Source organism: Coturnix japonica, chromosome 6 (genome assembly GCF_001577835.2).
Source record: "Coturnix japonica isolate 7356 chromosome 6, Coturnix japonica 2.1, whole genome shotgun sequence".
Lineage (NCBI taxonomy): Eukaryota > Metazoa > Chordata > Aves > Galliformes > Phasianidae > Coturnix > Coturnix japonica.
The window spans coordinates 3,454,120-3,473,560 of record NC_029521.1 but is presented as its reverse complement, the minus strand read 5'-3'; the positions used below and the strand labels follow the sequence as shown (position 1 = coordinate 3,473,560).

The 19,441-nt window shown below is 39.1% G+C and overlaps 1 protein-coding gene across 3 annotated transcripts in view; it reads left to right on the top strand.

Annotated features, from left to right (window-relative positions):
- The window catches only part of TSPAN14 (tetraspanin 14), a 37,617-nt gene that overhangs the window by 13,900 nt on the left and 4,276 nt on the right, over positions 1-19,441 (top strand). For all 3 annotated transcript variants that reach the window (XM_015866082.2, XM_015866079.2, XM_015866080.2), the window contains exons 2-8: positions 816-913; positions 6,374-6,424; positions 11,048-11,194; positions 11,995-12,165; positions 15,947-16,072; positions 17,530-17,574; positions 18,041-18,160. In XM_015866082.2, the coding sequence (XP_015721568.1) occupies positions 833-913; positions 6,374-6,424; positions 11,048-11,194; positions 11,995-12,165; positions 15,947-16,072; positions 17,530-17,574; positions 18,041-18,160 (741 nt within the window). In that variant the 5' untranslated portion in view covers positions 816-832. The remainder of the gene's footprint in view (positions 1-815; positions 914-6,373; positions 6,425-11,047; positions 11,195-11,994; positions 12,166-15,946; positions 16,073-17,529; positions 17,575-18,040; positions 18,161-19,441) is intronic.

Genomic DNA, 19,441 nt, shown 5'->3' with positions numbered 1-19,441 from the left:
GTGCGTGGAGGACTGAAATGTGGAGCTGCTGCTTGCTGTCTGTTGTGGACAGTACATGTTGTGCAGTCAGTCTTCTGAAACTTGGCTGGGTTGGTGCATGCTTTGTCTTTACATCTTTACAGCTTTAGCTTTCATATTAAGAGCTTGCCCTCTGTTTTCTGTACATGGCCTGTCTGCAGAGGTGGGTTACTTACAGTGCTCTGAAAAGCCTCGGTTCTCTGAAGTGTTTGAGCAACAACTGTGATTCAGCCTTATCTCTCCAGTGTACACTAAGGAGCGTGAAAGCAGAACTCTGTGGAGCAGATGAGCTGCTTAATTGTGTTGCTTTTATTCTTGAAAATAAATCCTTTTACCGTGTGCTGTTTTGGTAAAGAAACGTTTAAGTACAGAGAAGTCTGAGTGCCTGTTGCATTTAGTAGTATAGACGCTGAGATTTTGCAGATAAGTGCTTGGAACATCCTGTTAGCTGGGTTGTTGGTGTGTGTTTAGATTTCTGCAGAAGTCCAAGTAGCTGTCCATGTAAATGCAGTGGCTTTGAGGGAGTGACAAGGTTGATGAATGTGAAGTTGCTGATGCAGATATTAGGCTGGTTGCTTAGCTGGTTTCCTTCTTGGATGTTTCTTTAAGTGTGCTTAAAGAAGATAAGGTTATTAAGCAGCAAATACTTAGAAGGAGTTTGAGGGAAGCAGAAGTCTGTAAGTTCCTGAACAATGTACGGTACAGGTTGTTCTTCACAGAGTGAAAGAGCAGGAGAAAAATCATCTTTTATTCTTAAAATTTTTTCACTGTTTATTTTGATTTCTTCTTGTCTGCAGACGCTGCGTTATAGAAGATGCACTATTACCGATATTCTAATGCAGAAGTCAGCTGCTGGTACAAATATCTGCTCTTCAGCTACAACATTGTCTTCTGGGTGAGTACAAAAGGTCCAAATTGGAATAGTTTGGAAGTGCTTTGTTTTCTTTAGTTTCCTCCATGTTTGTTCAAGAACAGACTAAAATCATTAATTGAAACCAGGAGAATGATCTGTAGTGTATGTCCTGTAAGTGTGGAAGCCTAGCCCATATGAGAGATTGATTTCTCTTGAAGATGATTTGGATAATAACTCCCCCCATCTTAGTCTTCCTTGCCCCTTCCTCCTATCCTACCTTGTGGGTGAAGGTAAATAAGTGAAGCAGAGTATTTGTTTATTTATTTTAATGAGAAAAGGCAAGAGCTGCTTTAAGACATTGTTGAAAGAACATAGTTTCAGCTGTTGCTGGTGAAATCTTTTTAATGATGGAGAGCCCTAGACACAGGTGGTGTGTGGGGAAATGTTTTGTTTGCTGTTAAGTGCACTGAAGTGCTATGTTAGGTTGCTTCCCTTTTAAATTGTCTTTGAATGTATCCTTAGGTCTTCTTCAATCCTAGTTTTGGAGCATTACTTCAATGTGTGCAGCATATAAATGTGTCAACAGCTGGTGTTACATTGGAGTCTTGTCAGGAATTTCAGTGTAGTCAAAGTCCTGAAGGCTGTGCTCCAAGGGCAACAAAACTGCCTCTACTTGCCTTGAAAAAGTTAGGGAGTAGCATGCCTGTCAAGTAGGCGTATCTTTGCTTTCCTGAACTAGAAGGGAGTGCAATATCAGGTGTGGATTTAGATGAATATGATGATCAAGATGACTGAAGTACCCAGCTACTTCAGGAGAGATGTCTATTCAAAGATAAATGCATAGGAGTGCATTAGAAATAATTAATGTCGATTTGAAGGGAGGTGAAGGCAAAGGTACCGATCAGTTAAACCTGATAATTCTTCTCAGAACTTGCGGGTCAAACATGAGGAGTTCGTGTCTGAGGTAATGGAAGTTGAATTCGTGGAAAGGCGTAGGTAGTTATGATGAAGAGCAGATGTGCCAACTTGATGGCACAATGCTAGAAGCTTGGGTTAATGTTCTTATTCAGAGTTGACATCCATCTGTAGTCTGGATGGATTCTTTGAAATACTTAAGGTGTTTTTTTTTTCCAAACCAGAAGGGTCAGATAGTAATAATGAAAGAATGGTGTGCTGTTGGAACAGCTTGTGTAAGTTGAAAGTAAAAATTGATTTCCTTGATCCTGGCTGTCTGAGATCTGTAAAGACTGCATTAATTCTTTTTGTTCACTGTCACTATTCATTAAGTCAACTCATTTTCCTAGGCTGTAAGTTTAAGGTTTAGATAATTATAACCTAAATCTGTATTAACTTCAGCCAAAAGAAATGTAAGTCTGAATGTAAGCTGCAGGCTGTAGGTTCTTATTTGTGTTTGTTAACATTGACTTGGTATTTTGCTTGATTAACCCACGTGATGCTCTGATAAACTGGATTAGCGTTCCTGTGTCTTTTGACTGCTTTTGCAGTGTGCAAGGTAAAGAATAGTCTCTTTGGAAAATGCATGAGTGATGGGCAAAGCTAAGTTGAGAGAGAATGATAGAAAAACGTTGAACTTATGGAAATCATCTGGCTCTGTTTGCTGTTCAAAGCAAGATGCTATGTATGTGTAGGGGACCACTGCTCCAAGTGGAGAGCCAGAAAGCTCGTGAGCTCCTTTTCTGCTGTCCTCAGTCAGCCTGAAATTGTTAGAGAGCTGAGGAAAAACTGAGACAGCAGTGTCTGGATGCTGTTAAGTACCACAGAATCTTTTGCTATTGTCACCACCTCCTGCTTACTATTGAACTGTTTTAGCCTGATCCTGTTGCTTTAAGCTAACGGGTATATGTTTGTGCAGAGCTGTTTTTCCAGGGAATGTTAATTGGCCACAGTATTGCTATACAGCCAGAGTTTGTAGAACATCAGTGCTATTTTCTCCCTCCCCTAGCATTTAAGGGTTGCTATTTTAATGGTTACAATTACCATGCATCATAACTCAGGTCCTCGGATGACTCTGTACTTGTTTTTTCCTTCTTTGTCTATTATGACTCCTGTGTACCTATAACGATATGTAGTGTGATAAGGAGCCTTATTTGGCAGTATTCTTTATAGCTCCGATTTTCAGGGAAATCATTACTGAGTGGATGCTCCAAAGCGGATAGCGTGGGGGATATGTGAAGAAATAAACAGAATTACTTGTTGTTACTCTGCCTTTCTAGTGAATGCATCACAAAGTACTGCTTGTTAGGTAAACAGTGCTCAAAACAAATACTGTTTTTGTGTCTTGGATAGACTATCAATGGCATTCTCTGCAATTTCATGATAATTCATGTTTTTTCCTCCTGTTTTCTTTGAATTCCTGGAATAGTTGTTACTTCTCATTTAATTTTATGTATTCTTTATAATCCTTCAAAGTTACTGATGAAGGTCCAGAAATTTTTCTTTCTCATAAAAGTTCTTTGTTAGACATTTGGGAATACTGAGGAGAGCTTGAGATACCATTTGTAGGTTTTGGCTGAGTTTTTTGACTGAGAGCTCGTTTTCTGAGTGAGTGTTAATAGTCGCGGTAGCTCACCCAGTGTATGGTCTGAGGCTTCTGCTGAGAAGTTACCATGCTGATGTGGTGTAATTACAACGCTTTTGGTAAAACAGCTTTGGTTGTAGAACAGGATATGTAAAAAAGTTGAGTGGGAGAGTAGACGCTCCTATAAGCAAATGCGTGACTTCTGACTGACACAGTGGTTCAAGAGCCTGTGATGTATCAAGCTGGTCGAAATGACTAGTCTAATGTTTCTTCACTGAACAAATCAGTGCTGTGCGTAACTAAGTAAAAAAAGATAGATGTCGAAGGAGAACTGAGGGTGCTGTGAAACCTTTAAGAAAGTTGATGAAAATCTTAGGAAACTGATCTCTGATAAACGTAGTTGTGTATGACTAACTTGCAGAGTCATTTTTCTGTTCTTTGTGCTTGGCTTTTCCTTGTAAGAAATGAAAAGGAGGTTACGGGAAGGCTTGTCTTAGGCACAATTTTAATGTGCATTTCCTTTGTTTTCTTACCTTTAAATCATGCTAGTAAGACCAAGGTAGGTATACTCATTTACTTATAAATGACTATACTCCAGGTATACTCATTTAATGAGCAGTGAGGAGGCAGTAATGAAACCATCAGGACAGCATCCTGCAGTGAGCGCTGAGAAGTGAAATCACCTGTACAGAAAGACTGGATCTTGTGTTGAGTTTCAGAGTGGCTTTTTGGGTCTACCTCTCTTGTCCTCCCACTTTGATAGCTTCATCTGGTGTAATGAAATTAAGAAGTTGCGATAACATCAGAGCAAGGGCTTGGTTCTGGCACCTTTCTATGCTGATTCATTTTGCAGTCGGGTTAATCATGCTGTGAAAGCCCCGGAGTAGTCAGCGGGATGGGTGGAGCATGACAGTGCCCTGTGTTGTACAGTTCTGCTCTGATCTGAGCCTTCAGCTTCTGCTTTATAAAACCTATGGACTAAAAGGAAGCACTTCAGTCACCTATCTACTTTGTTTGCTTTTCTGTCTCTAGTTGAAGCCTCCAAGGTAGTCCAAGAGTTACACCACAGCTAGGATGTGCCTATTTAAGTGAAGGATTGCATGTGTTGTCTGCCAAAACCTTCCAGGCTGTATGCAAGTTCACCATCTCAAATTGACAGGAGAGAGTAAAATAGCTTCTAGCTTCTGTGCTTCTTAAGGGTTTTTAGTGACAGGGGGGAAAAAAAAGCGATTTTGACTCCTACTGTAGGAGGCTAGTGGTTTTGCCTTGAACATAATGATGATGGGCAAAAATTCTCTTAAGTTCTGGAATACTTTTCCAAGCTCATTTTTGAGAAGTAAAAGAACCAGATTAGTATTGGGCTTAGCTTTTGCTACTTGGGTTGCATTCTAGGAACACCTGAAATGGCAAGGCTGGTACCATGTCTCAGTTCATAGGGCGATCCTCTTAGCATAGTGTAAGGAATCCCACTGCTTTGGGGCAGGCACTGCTTACGCTGAGGAACTGGTCTGTCTTGGAATCAATGCTTTTCAACATATTTATCAGTGAAATAGCTTAAGAGATTGAGCAAGTTTGCAGAGGGCACCAACTGAGGATGCAGTTGACACCACAGAAGTAGCATCCAAAGGGAGCTGAACAGGCTTGAAGACTGATGTTTCTGTTTTAGATTTATCTATTTAGAATCTGCTGAGGTTATTTTTTTGCCAGTAAACTCAACTTTTCTTGCAACTAATTTGCATAGGTGCTGACAGAAATAATTTTGCAAAAATAGTGGTTTGTGGAACTGAACATTCTGTATAAAGAAATAAGAGCTTGAAAGATGAAAAAGAAGCAAGCGGATTAGAATATACTTTAAGCGATAGATAAGCACCTATTCCAGTTGAATTAGGATGGCAGTTATAATGAAAGACAGCCAGTCTGAAAAGGACACTTGTTAAACAACATAAAGGAATTTAACCTGCTTAGTGCTACTTTGCTTATTTGTAACTCTTCCTGTATTAGTGGTGGATTTGGTTAGTTCACCTCTCTTCTTAAGTGCCAACATATGACATAGTGCATGCGTGGGCACAGCTCTTTCATTGCCCAAGTGATTTTGGTTGAGTGGCAGGAATGACAGTTGTAGCCCTTCTGGCTTTGTCTGAGTGCAGTTTCAAAGCCTGAAGACCAGGAACCCAGCAACACTTCCAATCTACACCTATTTCCTTGGGTGAATGTAACAAAGTCTCATTTTTGCTTCTTGCCTGCGCTGCAGGGAATTGCCTGTAATGCCCGTTTATTGGAAGGCGCTGCATTTCCTGGAAGGAAGGATCCCTGTTTGAGGGTTTTTTGGAGTGTTGCAATTGACTTTTCCATGTGTATGTGGGCTTGGGTGGGTGGGAGGGAAGCAACAGAAGGTGGGAAGGAAGGCAGAGGGTCTCATACTCCGTATGAATGCAGTTGAGAAGTATTTAATATGCTGGTATTCGAATTGGTGTGGAGTTTGTCTGTTGTCCGTTGTGTTTGCTGCTTATCGAAAGTTAGAAGACAGACTCGCTAAATTTAGAGAAGTTAAAAAAGGTGAAGTGTTAGAAGAGAAGTTGTATCTAATTAGGGAAGAAACTCATCTGAACCTTGCCACTTAAGTTATGAGAAGTTAATCTTGGCTACTGTCTGGGGTTGGTAGTAGGTAATAGCTTGAAAGTGAACTAGTGAAATAAATATAAGTAATGAAGTTTTAAGTACTGCTAAAAGTAGTTCTTACAATGCAGAAATTGAATAGAATAAAAGTGGTGTAGATCCTCTTTGAATGAGCTTGACTCATGAGGAGGAATGTTCCATTACTGTTATCCGGGACAGCGGACAATATTTACTCAATCATAGTGCTACTGGCAAAGTGTTTAAGAATGCATTTTCTCACTGATAACTAAATCTAATTTATTTTTTCTCTCTTTTTTTTTTTTTTTTTTTTTCCTTCTTTGCTTTAGCTAGCTGGCATGGCATTCCTTGCAGCTGGACTGTGGGCATGGAGTGAAAAGGTAAGGATAAAATTATATTGCATTGTTTGATGGCTGCCCTCTACTGCCCCAGTAAAACAGTTGATTTTCTCTGGAAGTAGTGAGGTTTAATTGTGAACCTGAGCTCTGATGGTGCAGTCAAGTCTTCTTAATGGAAGGTAGCGCTTGTTTTATTCTTGCCTGTCATTGGGTATAAGGCTGAGGCCCTTTAAGTTTAGGCTTTGTGGATTTGGAAGAGCTGGGTTTCAGAGAATTAAAGAGCACATTTAATCTTTATGTACAGTCCTTATGGGTTGTCTCTTATTTGAAAGCTTTTCATCTAAACATGTACTTAATTCTAATAAAAGGATTGGGGAAGATAATGAGCATTTGGAAGGGACAATAAAGTTCTTTGTAATAAGAAAAAATTAGTGTGCGTCTGCGAGATCATCTTTATGTAGCGTTTTCATTTTAAGACCATCTGTTGTCCACTTAACTTCCTGTGGTGTTACAGACTTGATTATGTGACCATAGAGAGGAAGAAAATGGGGGAGCATGGTCCAACGCGGTAATTCTTCCTTTTGTTTTGCTGAAGTTTCTTTTAGCTGAGTAACTTCCTCAATGGAGGGAGGGCTGTGGGCAGGTATCTGTGTAATTCATGTCTTACAAGAGGCCTTATAGGTGTGGAAATGACTAGTTTGTCTCGCTGTGAGCATGGCTTGCATTTGAATGTAGGCAGTAAGGAAAAAGTGACGGTGGCTGTCAGACATATCTACTTTTTAATTGGCATGTTACTGAGTGGGTACATTTTCATTGCCAACGTTGTGTAATGTTTCCATAGAGCCTTTGCATCAATAAACTGACCACATAGTAAGGTTCTGGGATTTATTAGTATTTAAGAAGTGAGGGTGTCTTATGATTATTTAAATGCTGAGGCTTATTCTCCTCCCTTCTCCTAATCTCATCTAGGTTAGTGGTATCACAGATGTTTAGGAAGTAGCTTAACTCCATGTGCAAATGGTGTTTATCTCCCACTATAAAAGAAACTTTCTTTCTAATCCTTTATGGAAGTTGTGTTCCAGAAGGTGTCCAACGTGCCTTGCATTTGTATTCTGTAATGTTCATACACTCTCCTCTGCTTCCAGCTGTTGTATGAAGAAGCACATATGATCTCTGCGGTTGGAAATGACTAGCTCAGTTTGCCAAATGACCTTTATGGTACACTAACATTACTGAAAATGAAAGCGTTGCTATAATTGTTGACTTTTCCTGTCTTTATTTCTTGAATTTTGCCTGAACTGTTTCTACTGTCTGTTCTGCAACTAAGAACTTGAAAGCTTTTCCTGTCTTCTTAAGCTTCTGAATGGCTCTTGAAATCTGTACATTACTTTTTTCACGTCAGTTGCCCTGTGTGGACCCTTAGATATTAGTGCTGTTCTTTAGCAATAGTGGATGTATGTGTCTGTGTGGACCTGTCTGTTTACAGATAAGCTTCAGCGAACAATAGAAGGGAAGTAAAAGAAAAACATTCTAAAAGCTGCAGTGGTGAACCCAAGGGGAAACTGAATGCAGTACGGAAGAGTTTTAAACATCCTGTCTCTTAGTGTAGGGCCAAATACGTGGATCACTTTAACTTCTTTAATGTGTTGGCTTTTTTTGTCATCATCTTTTCCATTATGACTTCAGATTGACTCCTGAGTATTCTTTTTATCTGGAGGTAAATGCTGTGTATCCCTTTGAGCTGATAACATATCGAAAGGAACATGTTGTCAAGTATTGGAAGTTGCAAATAAAAAAATAGAAGCTAGCCACCCTGGTATTCATTATCAGGTTTATGAGTCAAATGCAGCCTTTTTATTTTTTAAATCTAATTGGGCTATGCTTATGAACTCTTAAGTGGCTCTTGTTATTTCAAATGGTCACATAAAAGTTGTTGCATAATGTTTTAAGTTTACATCCATAAAAGCTGGGTTGATGTTAACATGTAGCCTGAGGGATATTTGCAGAAGTTATGAAGAGAAAATGAGTATGACTATAGGATTCTGTTATTAGAAGCAAGATAAGCCTGAGCCATCAATTTGTTCATTTGTTTGTCTTTAAACCATTTCAGGAAGGACACATGAATGTCTGTCTGGTTAACTAGAGGCTGGTCAGCCTAGCCTCACCAATGGAGAAAAAGCAGTCTTCTTCAAAGCAGGGCTGTTATAGTGACTTTCAGAGCCTGGAGAAGTTGACTCATAGGAACCTCATTAAAGCATTTTTTCTGTTAGTTTGAAATCCTGCCCCTGAGATGGAGCAACCTCTGGAATCAGTACAAGATAGATGGGGGCTCACTGCGTAGAAAGCAGGTTTGGGAGTAAAAATCCTGGCTTCCTGTCTGTTATTAAACTGAATATCAGCAGCATACCTTCAGGTCAAAGGCAGCCATCCACCTACTGGGCTGTCTTAGCACTTGTGTGGCCAGTGGTTGGGGAAGAAGATTATTCCAACTATGTTGTTTACTCTGGAGGCTTTATCTGGGGCAGGGATGAAGAGAAGGTAGAGCTACCTGCTTATTGAAAGAATTTCCCTTATGTCTTCAAACAAAAAACAATTCCCCAAGTCCAATTCAATGGCATTTATTTGCTCATTAGTGATATTTTAAATGTCTGATTATTGGTGGGGAGAGAGGGAGAGTCTTAATACCATCCTTCAGTTGTCACTGGCAGAAGCGTCCTTTGGTGAATAAGGTGGGATGAAGATAGTCCCTTGAATTGAACTGCTTATTGACTGACTGACTTCCTTCAGGATTTTGTACTATGTGTATTTTTATTAGACCAAGAAACTCCACTCTAACAAGAGAACAGTGTAAATTTCAAATGTGAACTTGAAGAGATTGTCTTGAACCCAGGGTGAATAATAGACCCTAGTTCCTGTCTACTTTTTTTCACAGTGTGCTTTGATCAGAGGAAGTTTTCTTCCAAAAGACCTCTGAGAAAAACTTGAGTTTGGATGTGGGAAGCTGGAAACAGCTCTGAAACATTTGGCATCCTGTTTATACTGTGATTAGTTTCATTTCTTATTGCTTGCATGAAGATGCTTAGTCTTGACACGTCTTCCCTGTTCATGACATCTGAGACAAGCACTTCTGAGGCATGGATGTGATTGATTAGGTGGGACTCCATTTCAACAGTAGACAGATATGATAGTTAGCTTTGAGGCTTCACAATTCATAAGGATAATAATGTTGCTGATTATACTAACTAGAAGTCTTTGCTTCCCAGGACTTTTCAAATGATGGGTAATCTCTAAACCGTGACCACTTTTTAATAGGCTATTTCAACTCTTAGTCACCAGCAGTGGCAAGGCAATACTGAATTCTGCTGTTCAATTATGGTTTTTGTCCCTTCAGTCAGTTTTGATCTAAAAACAAACAGAACAGGAACACCACATCTCTGCTGTCTTGCTATCACCAAATTAATGGCTCTGACAAGATTTGTTGTGGAACGTGTTGTGGAAGAAGATCAACTCATATGTATCGTGAGAATATATCATGACTATCACGAGAATACTGTTAGCCAGAATCTTTTCATCAGCTGATGAAGTTTTTCAGTGTTAACTTTTTCTTTTAATGCTTTATGTCCATTATGCGATTTTTGTTAGCTAAGTATGCAGATACAGAGTGAGGGAATACCTTGGAAAGGTCCTCTTGGAATGTATTTTCTTTGCATTTGCCTCTAGTACAAATAGCTGAATAGCACAATGAGGATTTGAAGTACTTTGTTGGACTACCTCTACAAACTGTAAGCCTTCAGAAGTCTATTCAATATCTTATGCTAAATGTAGTTAGTGCGAGCATATATATCTTATAAATCAAACAAAGGGGATTTTCATTGTTTTCCTCTTTTAAAGGGAAAGTGTTTATTTAAAACATTCAGCCTGTGAGGATACATTCAGACCATGCAAGGCTGCTTCAATGTCCCTACAGAGTATTCTTGTTAACTTAAACAGTTTCAGCTGTTAGTCTATTGGTTTTTTTCACATCTACATCTCATTTTTCTTGCACATGACTTGAAAATATTGTGTCATATATTTGATGAGATTTTAATAGTAGCTGGTATAAATGCTATTTGTGTGAAATAATCTTGAGAGGGTGATGAATTCATAGTATTATCGTACATTAATGTAGACTTGGAAGTTCTACCTGGCATCACCCATACCTTTCCACATGGTTAGTGTTCTTTGTTTCTACCACCCAAGCTTCAAGGTTGGAAAGGTACTATTTTACTTGATGACTTTGCTCTTTTCCTGGTAGATACATTTTAAATTAATATCAATTGTTAGTTCTGTTGTCTCCAAATTATGAGGATGCTCAGAGCATTGAGCTTTTGGCACCACCTGGTGGAAGCTTGTTTGACAAATAGACATAGTCTGAAACGTTTAGGCTGCGCTACATTACTTATTAAGAGAATTTATGTCTTTGACTTTGTGTTAGTACTTTGTGCAATAAAGAAAACCCATCTCATCAACAGCCCTTCTGTGATCAAACCTTTCCAAGTGCTTCTCAGTTTGCAAGCTCAAGGATTTGCAGCCAGTGAATTTGGAGTCTTGTAAAAATCAATACAATGACGAATATGAAATAAGAAATGACTGTAGTGATCATGTTTCTGTCATTCTGTTTTCCAGGGTGTGTTATCTGACCTAACGAAGGTGACTGGTCTTCATGGTCTTGATCCAGTGGTGCTTGTCTTAGTCGTGGGAGTCGTGATGTTTACTTTGGGATTTGCTGGTTGTGTGGGAGCCTTGAGAGAAAACATCTGCCTGCTGAAATTTGTGAGTAACATTGTCATACGTGTGAATCAAGGTGTATGTGGAAGTGTGAAACCATGGGTGAAGGAAAAAGTAATTCTTGATATTTGGTTTATTTCAGTGCGTATGGTGAACTCAGTCCCTGACAAACTTTTTTAAGGGACAGTATAAAAGATTTAAACCTAAGTGTTTTACTCCCGCCCCTAGGGAATGTTTCTTGCTTTTTTTCATTCGTTGTGCTAGCACATCCATGTTTTTATGTATTTCAGATTGTAACATATTTGATATATAAAAGCATGAAATGATGTTCTGAAACATAGCTGGAAGTTAGTGAAGGGAGATCATGTTGTGGCTTTGGGCAAACAAAATTGTTGAAGAGCTTAATCTCTTCTAAGGTTTTAGTGGGCACAAACTGGGGGCTTATGTGACTAACATAAATAATCTGAAACATGTTTTTGTATTGAGATTTCCTTTCTTGAAAATTAGAAACAGTTAAACAGGGCACAAGAGCAAATACAAATGAGACGAGCCCACAAAGCCTTGTGTTTTGCAGCTTCTTATGTAATAATAATTCAACTGCCATGTGTAATGACTGTGGATTAGTGCTTATTTTCACTCTTGACTTCACACAACCAAAATGAAAAGATAACCCTATTTCTAGGGTGTTTGTTTGTTAGTTTTGCATTAAATTCTCACTTAGTCCATTCTTTTTATGGTATCTATACTGAGCAAGAGATTTAGCATGTCTTAGTCTTTTCCTAATAGAATAAGGATGCATTCAAAGGGGATAAATACCTTCTAATTCATGACTTTTTCTTTTACAGTTCTGTGGAACAATCGTGTTCATATTTCTGTTGGAGCTGGCAGTGGCAGTTCTGGCTGTCTTGTTCCAGGACTGGGTGAGGGACAAAGTCAAGGAGTTCTTTGAGAATAACATTAAGTCCTACCGAGATGATATTGACCTCCAGAACCTCATTGATTCGCTACAGAAAATTGTAAGTTCATTACCTGTCGCTTTTCTTTTGTTTTCTAGGAGAATATGTAGTTAAGGCAGTTTCCCTCAGTTGTGTTACAGATTTGTCACGACTTTAGCTAGTAGTGCCATTGGATAGGTTTGCTGTTCTGCTGTTTATTGAGAGCATTAGGTATGTGAGACATCAGAGATACAGTGGTGTTCTAACTGCAGATGTCTTGATTTTTGCTCCTTGTTCTGATCAGTGTTGCACCACGTCCAGTTAAAAGCGAGCGAAGTAACTCGATCTTAAAACAAAAGTAAAACAAAAGTTTCCCCATGTCCTTTTGCAGCAGACTGCTAAAGAGTCTGAACTATTCTTTCTTATAGCGCCCCCTTTAAATACTGAAAGGCTGCTATCAGGTTTTCCAGAAACTTTCTCTTCTACGTGGTTCTTGTGGGATGTGGTCTTATAGATCCACATAGTTTCTGTATGTAGGACTCCATATCTGGATGCAGAGTACTCCAGGTGAGGTCTCACCTGTGCAGAGTAGAGGGGCAGGATCACCTCCCTCGACCTGCTGACCACACTTCTTTTGATGCAGCCCAGGGTCGAGTTGCTTTTCTGGGCTACAAGGGCACGTTGCGGGCTTAGGTCCAGCTATTACCATTCATAGATACCCCCAGGTCCTTTTCTGCAGGGCTGTGCTCCATCTTTAAATTTTTTGGCCTGTACTGGGGTTTGCCTTTGACTTGGGTGCAAGGCCTTGCACTTGGTTTTGTTGAGCCTCGCGAGGTTCGCCTGGGCTCACTGCTCAACCTGTCTGGGTGTCTCTGAATGGCATCCTATCCCTCAGATGTGTTGACAGCACCACACAGCTTAGTGTCATCTATAAACGTGATGAGGATGCACTCAATCCCACTCAGTGGCATTAATGAAGGTGTTTAAGATCACCAGTCTTAGTACTGACTTCTGAGGGACGACAGTTCCTCACTGATCTTTGTCTGAACATTAAGCCATTGATCATCTCTCTCTGGGTAAAATCTTGCAACCATTTCTTCATACATCTAACAGTCTACCCATCAAATCTGTATCTTTCCAATTGGGAGAGAAGGATATTGTGTGTGCCCCGGTGGCGCAAGTGGTAGGAACGCTGCCTTGCAACTCCAGGGCCCGGGGTTCGAATCCCCCCTGCGGCGCAAGTGGTAGAAGTGCCGCTCTGCAGCACAGAGGCTCAAATCCTGGGGGTTGGACTCGATGATCTCTAAGGTCCCTTCCAACCCGCATGAGACTATTACTATTACAGGGGACTGTGTCAAAGGCCTTACTAGAGGCCAGACAGATGACATCAGTGGTTCTTCCCTTGTCCACTTGTGCGATTATTCCAGGCAGGACCTGCCCTTGATGAAGCCATGCTGGCTATCACTTACGAGAAGCATCACATCTTAAAGCAAAAAAGATTTTTAACTGTGGAAAGCTATTCAGTAGGTACTCAAAGAAGCCTGAAATAGTTGTATGCTCTTTTTGTCCTAAATTACTTAATTGTTAGGAGAAGAGATGGCAAGAGCTGTGCTGCTAAGGGCTTGCTGGCTTTCGGTCATGTTCACTTGCAGTCATGCTCAAAAAACAGTCAGTGAGGGTGATTCTTCTGATGTTTAATTTATGCCTGCATATATGGAGAGAAATTAAGGAAGTACTTCACAAAGAGGTAATAATTGTTGTTTCTTCTCTAATTTGTTTCTCGTGTAAAGGAATGTTGCTTTTTTGTCTGTCTTACTTATTTTAGGGGATCATTCTTAAAAATCTGTGTTAGCAGCTCACTTGGATAGCAAAACATGTTTTTAGTCTGTACACTAGTATGGACTCTTGTATATTACCAGCAGCTGTATATATTCAGTCATTTTTGTCTTGCATGTGTTAACGTGGTATGTCAAACAGTCTTCTGACTTGAGCTGCCTGGATGGTTTTCAGTAGTGCTTTTTTTGGGGTTAGGTACTAAGGGCACCTTCTTGGAATGTGATGCTTCTCCTGGCCGCTTCCAACATCAGGAACTTTATTGATTTTGCCCAATCTTTTTTCTCTTTGTATAGTTTCAGTGCATTCAACCAGGCTCATGTGTTAAGCTAATCTATGGTTAAACTTCAGCTAAGTACTTTTCCAATAAAAATGTTGCCTCCCAATCCGGCGACAAATCAAGGCTGCCTAGTGACTGTACCGTGCCTCCATGCACGGGGAACAGACGGGACTCACACACAGTGCGTAACGCCAAAAGTACAAGTTTAATGCCTTGCAAGAAACCCTATATAGGTGTACAGGTGACTGCCCCTGGCAGACACTCGTGACCTCCCTGACTCCACCCCAGGTGCACGCAGGCACCACCTACCCAATATCCAACAAAAAAGAGAAGGCTAAGCATTGTGAAGGGGATATGCTAGCCTCATTAATTGATTGCACTAACAGTACTTAACTAAGAAAACTGAAAAAATCTAAGAGCAGAAAAATCTTTAAGTCAGCCTGTTACTAACCTGTATCTGAAAGCACTGAGGAAATAGACAAGGTACGCAATACTGGTTCCTAGGCATAGTTCTTCAGGAGTTGAACAGCAAGGTGCAACAGTATGTTTATGTGCCTCGCTGACATCCATCTTGTTAGCGAGTTGTGGCCTGTGGTTGAGGTGCCAGAGAGCTATTTGTAGGCAGCTCTTTGCCCTGGCTAATTATGTTATTTTCAGGCCTGGAAGTGACTTCGTAGCCTCAGGACACAGTTTTCTGTGACATTTTACAGGGGTGCAGACGCACAAAGAAGTGGGGGGATTAGAAAACCAGAAGTTAATCTGTTTTGCTCACTTCACTGTAAATATGCGTGGTATAAAATCACTTTTTCTTTGTGATTTTTTTCCAATATGACTACACTGTTCTTGTCTTATTTATCATATTTACAGTGAAAACTAGGTGTCAGTAGTCTTCTGCGTTAACACTTACCTGTCATCATTTGATTAAATTCTGAATCCGTTTACTGACTCATCCAAGTTTTGGCAGTCTCACAGATAAGTCAGTACAGGTTAATGGATGAGTAGGAGCAGAGGAAAGATGGTAGAGATGCTAGCAATGTCTTAAGAGAGTAGGAAACTTCAAGAGGTACTAGGAAAATGTGTAGTAACACATTTCAAGTACGCAAATTATGACACAAGTCAATGAACTGTGAAGCATAACTCAATTGGAAACCAACTTTTACCTGTTCCAGAACTTGGAAGCTTTTTGAAATGTTTGGATTTCCCTGATCTGTAATTATGGGATTTGTGTTATGCTGTTTAGGTCAAGGAACTTAATGTGAGACTATTACAGAGCTGTCTGTCCTTCAGATGAATAAGGCTCTGTCATTTAACTCACATGGGTATGAAAATTTAGAAGACGGTAAGTGTATTCACAAACATTTTGATCCATTTTTCTGAGTAAATGGGGAAAAACTCATTGATTCGTGAAGACTTAGAAATCAAATCGCAAACTTAAAGAAATAGTTCTTTCTCGTATTTCTTTTGGATTTGGTTGATGTGGATTACGTTGGACAATGACATTTCAAGTGACAATTTTTATGATGCTTCTAGTCTTGCTAGCAACTATTTCCAAGAACATTGTGCCAAATGGTTTTTTGTTTGTTTGTTTCATAGAGACGCTGTGTTGATTATTCTATTTATACTCTTGCATTGCCATTGATTCCTTACAGCCATTCGGAGTTGACTGAATATTATTCCAAAGAGCTTTTCGATGGATACATTATCTATAAAATATCTCCTCAATAGCAAGTGTTTGTTTATGTCTTCCAGAACCACTGCTGTGGTGCCCAAGGTCCGGATGACTGGGATTTCAACATATACTTCAACTGCAGCAGTGAAAGCAAAAGTCGTGAAAAATGTGGTGTTCCATTCTCCTGTTGTATACCCGATCCTGCTGTAAGTTGTTTCCTGGTTTAATATCATTATCTTATTAAAGAGTTATGAGAGGAAGTACTTCCTGAATATGTTGTGATGCCTGGGGCTTAAATAAGTCTTCTGAATATATAAGAAATATATATTAATTTTGTTATTTTTTAAATATTAATTTTGTTTCTACTTTATCCTTTCCAGAGGATAGAACAGCTGTTTTTATGTCGTTGAAGTCTGTGAATGTTGGCTATTGACGTTGTTTTATTCCAAAGGCCTTGATTTCATAAACTCTTGTCATCTACTGTCAAAGCAGCACATTTGCCCCATCTTAGAGTTGCTGTACAGCACCCCTCTGCCTGACTAGTAGGAGTAACTTTGTTTGCTTGTGCCTGTCAGAACTGGTAAAGTGCTCATGCACAAACTGAGTTTGAAGTGAGTTAATTCTTTGCTTTTGGCAATTCTTAGGTACTCATTGGTTGGATCTGCTTATTAACCTTTAGGAATCTGATCCCTTCAATGGAAGCAGAAAGAGATAGGTGCTCACTAATGCTTGGTAGTACTTGTGGCTTAGGTCAACTCAACAGTCCTCACATAAAGGAGATAATCATGGGTAGGTTATGCTAAAGCTTTTGATTGTCTTGGAATCGGCCATGGAAAGATTTTTGTCAGGAAACTTTTCCAAGTTCAGATTCTCGGGTTACTCTTCCCTTATTCTACTTCAGGATAGTGCTATTGCACTGTGGCCTTTCCTCTTGCTGGTGTTGCATTGAAAGAGACGTAGTTAGGCATAAGCTTCTTTAATTTGACTTGCTCCTCCAAGCATTATGATATAATTTACTACGTATTGTGTAAATAGTTATGTAGTTGTGTAGTCAGTAGGTTTTACTAGTCTCATGTGGAAGACAAACAGAAGTATCATAAAAGAAACATCTTTGAAGCTTAATACCATTGTTGGGTTTTGTGGAATTGGAATCTGGAAGGTGTTAGTGGTGTTGTTTTGAGATTTACAACGGAGCGTTTCTTTTTGTCTACGGTAGTTTTATCTTGTAGCTTAGTCACCTGAGACTGATTTATCAACTATGAAGGCACTCAGGTAGCTAGTCACTATTCACTAAAGAGGATAGCCACGTGAAATGGTAGGATTGTAAGGAATACTCTTTTCTACTACACAAGTAAATAAATCATCGTAGTACCTTTGTTGTCTCAGTGTTTAGGTGTTATGTGGAAGAGATAAAATGATATTGGAAGTACAGATGTTTTATCTGAAGGCTGTCAGTACAGCTGTTAAATGTCATGTTCAGTAGTCCTTGCTAAAACCAATGGGAGAAGCTGGAAATTCTAGTGGAGGGTGCTTACTTCCCAGTTTACATTCTGTCCACTTGCATGTTACACCCTTCCAGTGTTTTGCTGCTTTACTATTAACTTTTACTGTGAAAAGAAACAAGTAGAATTCAATTGATATATATTCATTCCTTGTTTTTCAGCAAAAAGTTGTGAATACACAGTGTGGCTATGATGTCAGAAAAAAGGTATGGTGCTGGAATCTTTCTGTCTGTCCTGCTCTCTACAGAGATGTTATTAATAAAAATGGTAATTGCTGATACTCAAGTCAGCACAGACAGCCCTACATGCTGCTACTAGTAGAGAATGGTAGAGTTTTTCTTCTATTCAGAGCTCAGAAAGTAGAAAAACATAACAAAATCCCATTTAAAAAGGGGATGTGACTTCCGTTTTGAATGTCTGTTATTAGTTCTGTTATTCTAATTCTGAATTCCACTCTCTACTGATTCTGAAGTATTCTAGTAATAGGATTTGTGGGGAGATACTAATATTGTTGTCCTGACATCCTTTGAATTAATTTGGGCATCTCTGTGTATTTCTGTAATTCGGTTTATAATATTATTGCGTCACTTTTACTGTACCTCTTCACATGTAACTGACTGTAACAGAAAACTTGAGCAGAGAAGTTAATGTTATTGAATTCTTCTCGTTCAGAGCAAGAGTCAGTGGGATGATCAGATTTTCATCAAAGGTTGTATTGTTGCTCTGGAAGCTTGGTTGCCCCGGAATATCTACGTTGTTGCAGGTGTCTTCATAGCTATCTCACTGCTACAGGTTAGTTGTTTTTGTTATGGTTTTCTTTTTTTAAGGTGAGACAGCAGGGTAAGAAAGCGTTTGTAGAGACTTAAGTTGAAGTTGAGGTCAGTTGATTTCCTTATGCCAAAACTATACTCAAAGAAATGAAGGTCATATTAAATAGACAATAATACATATACGATGATACATTATAATTATGTGTTTTACTGTGTACTAACATAAGAACATACTATTCTATTTTTGTGTAAAATTGATTTAATTTTAATAGTTCAATATATCAGAAGAGAGAGGAGATCAGGTAATCTGTTCAACATTGCTATGGCCTTCTATTGCAAATATGAAAAAAAAATACTTAAAACCCAATTTTATTTCTTATGCTATGGCTGCCTTTCAGCATATTTGAGTATCCCGAACAAATACATAGCATGCTGATCAAGAATAGAAGAGCGGGGAAGCTGGTGAAGAAGTTGCAAATGTTGTATTGGCAGAACTAGATAGACTTCCTCAGACTTCTCACAGTACCTTATGCAACCTTGCTGCAACAAAGAAAATGAATCAAAATTCTCAGTAGAGTGTATCAAATTAGTTTCAGGGTAGATGTCGCTTTCACAGTGTCAGTTGTGTCCACTTCACTTCAGTGGGACTTAACAAAGTTGTGAATCTGCTACAAAATGTTTTCCATTTAACTGAAAATTCGTGTATAATTCTAGCAAAATACCTTTTCCCACCCATAAAAATACTGATATTTCATAGGTATCTATATCTGTATATCTTTCCGTGCCCTTATAGAGCAATCCTGACCTGAGAGTACTCCCATTAGTTAGGATGTGTAAGGTATGATGTGTTACCTTTTGACAGTGTGTTGACTTGAATTCGATGATGTTCTTATTCATATTGAGAGTCTGTGACACTGCCTTCATGTTACAATTTTCAAATGGGATCTGTCTTGTGCATTAAGTTATTTCATAGCGGGACTAAAGGTTAGACATAATGTCTGCTTACAAAACAAACCTTCTCGCTTTTCCAAAACTTCACCAAAATATGTTGTTATTTTTCTAAGAATGGTTCGGGATATTTGCTGAGGTATGAATTGTTCTACGATTTTTAAAGGGAAGTTTCCCAGGAAACTTAAATGAATGGTATTTTCCAAGTTGATAAATGTCCCAATGATCTCTTACTTCTCTAGTTGTTGTTAGACAAGAGTTTAACTTCAGTACAGGTAATTGCACATTCCATAACTACTAAAAGAACAAATCAGAAAACTGACTGGATTAACCAAAGTTATGGAATGATTTGACA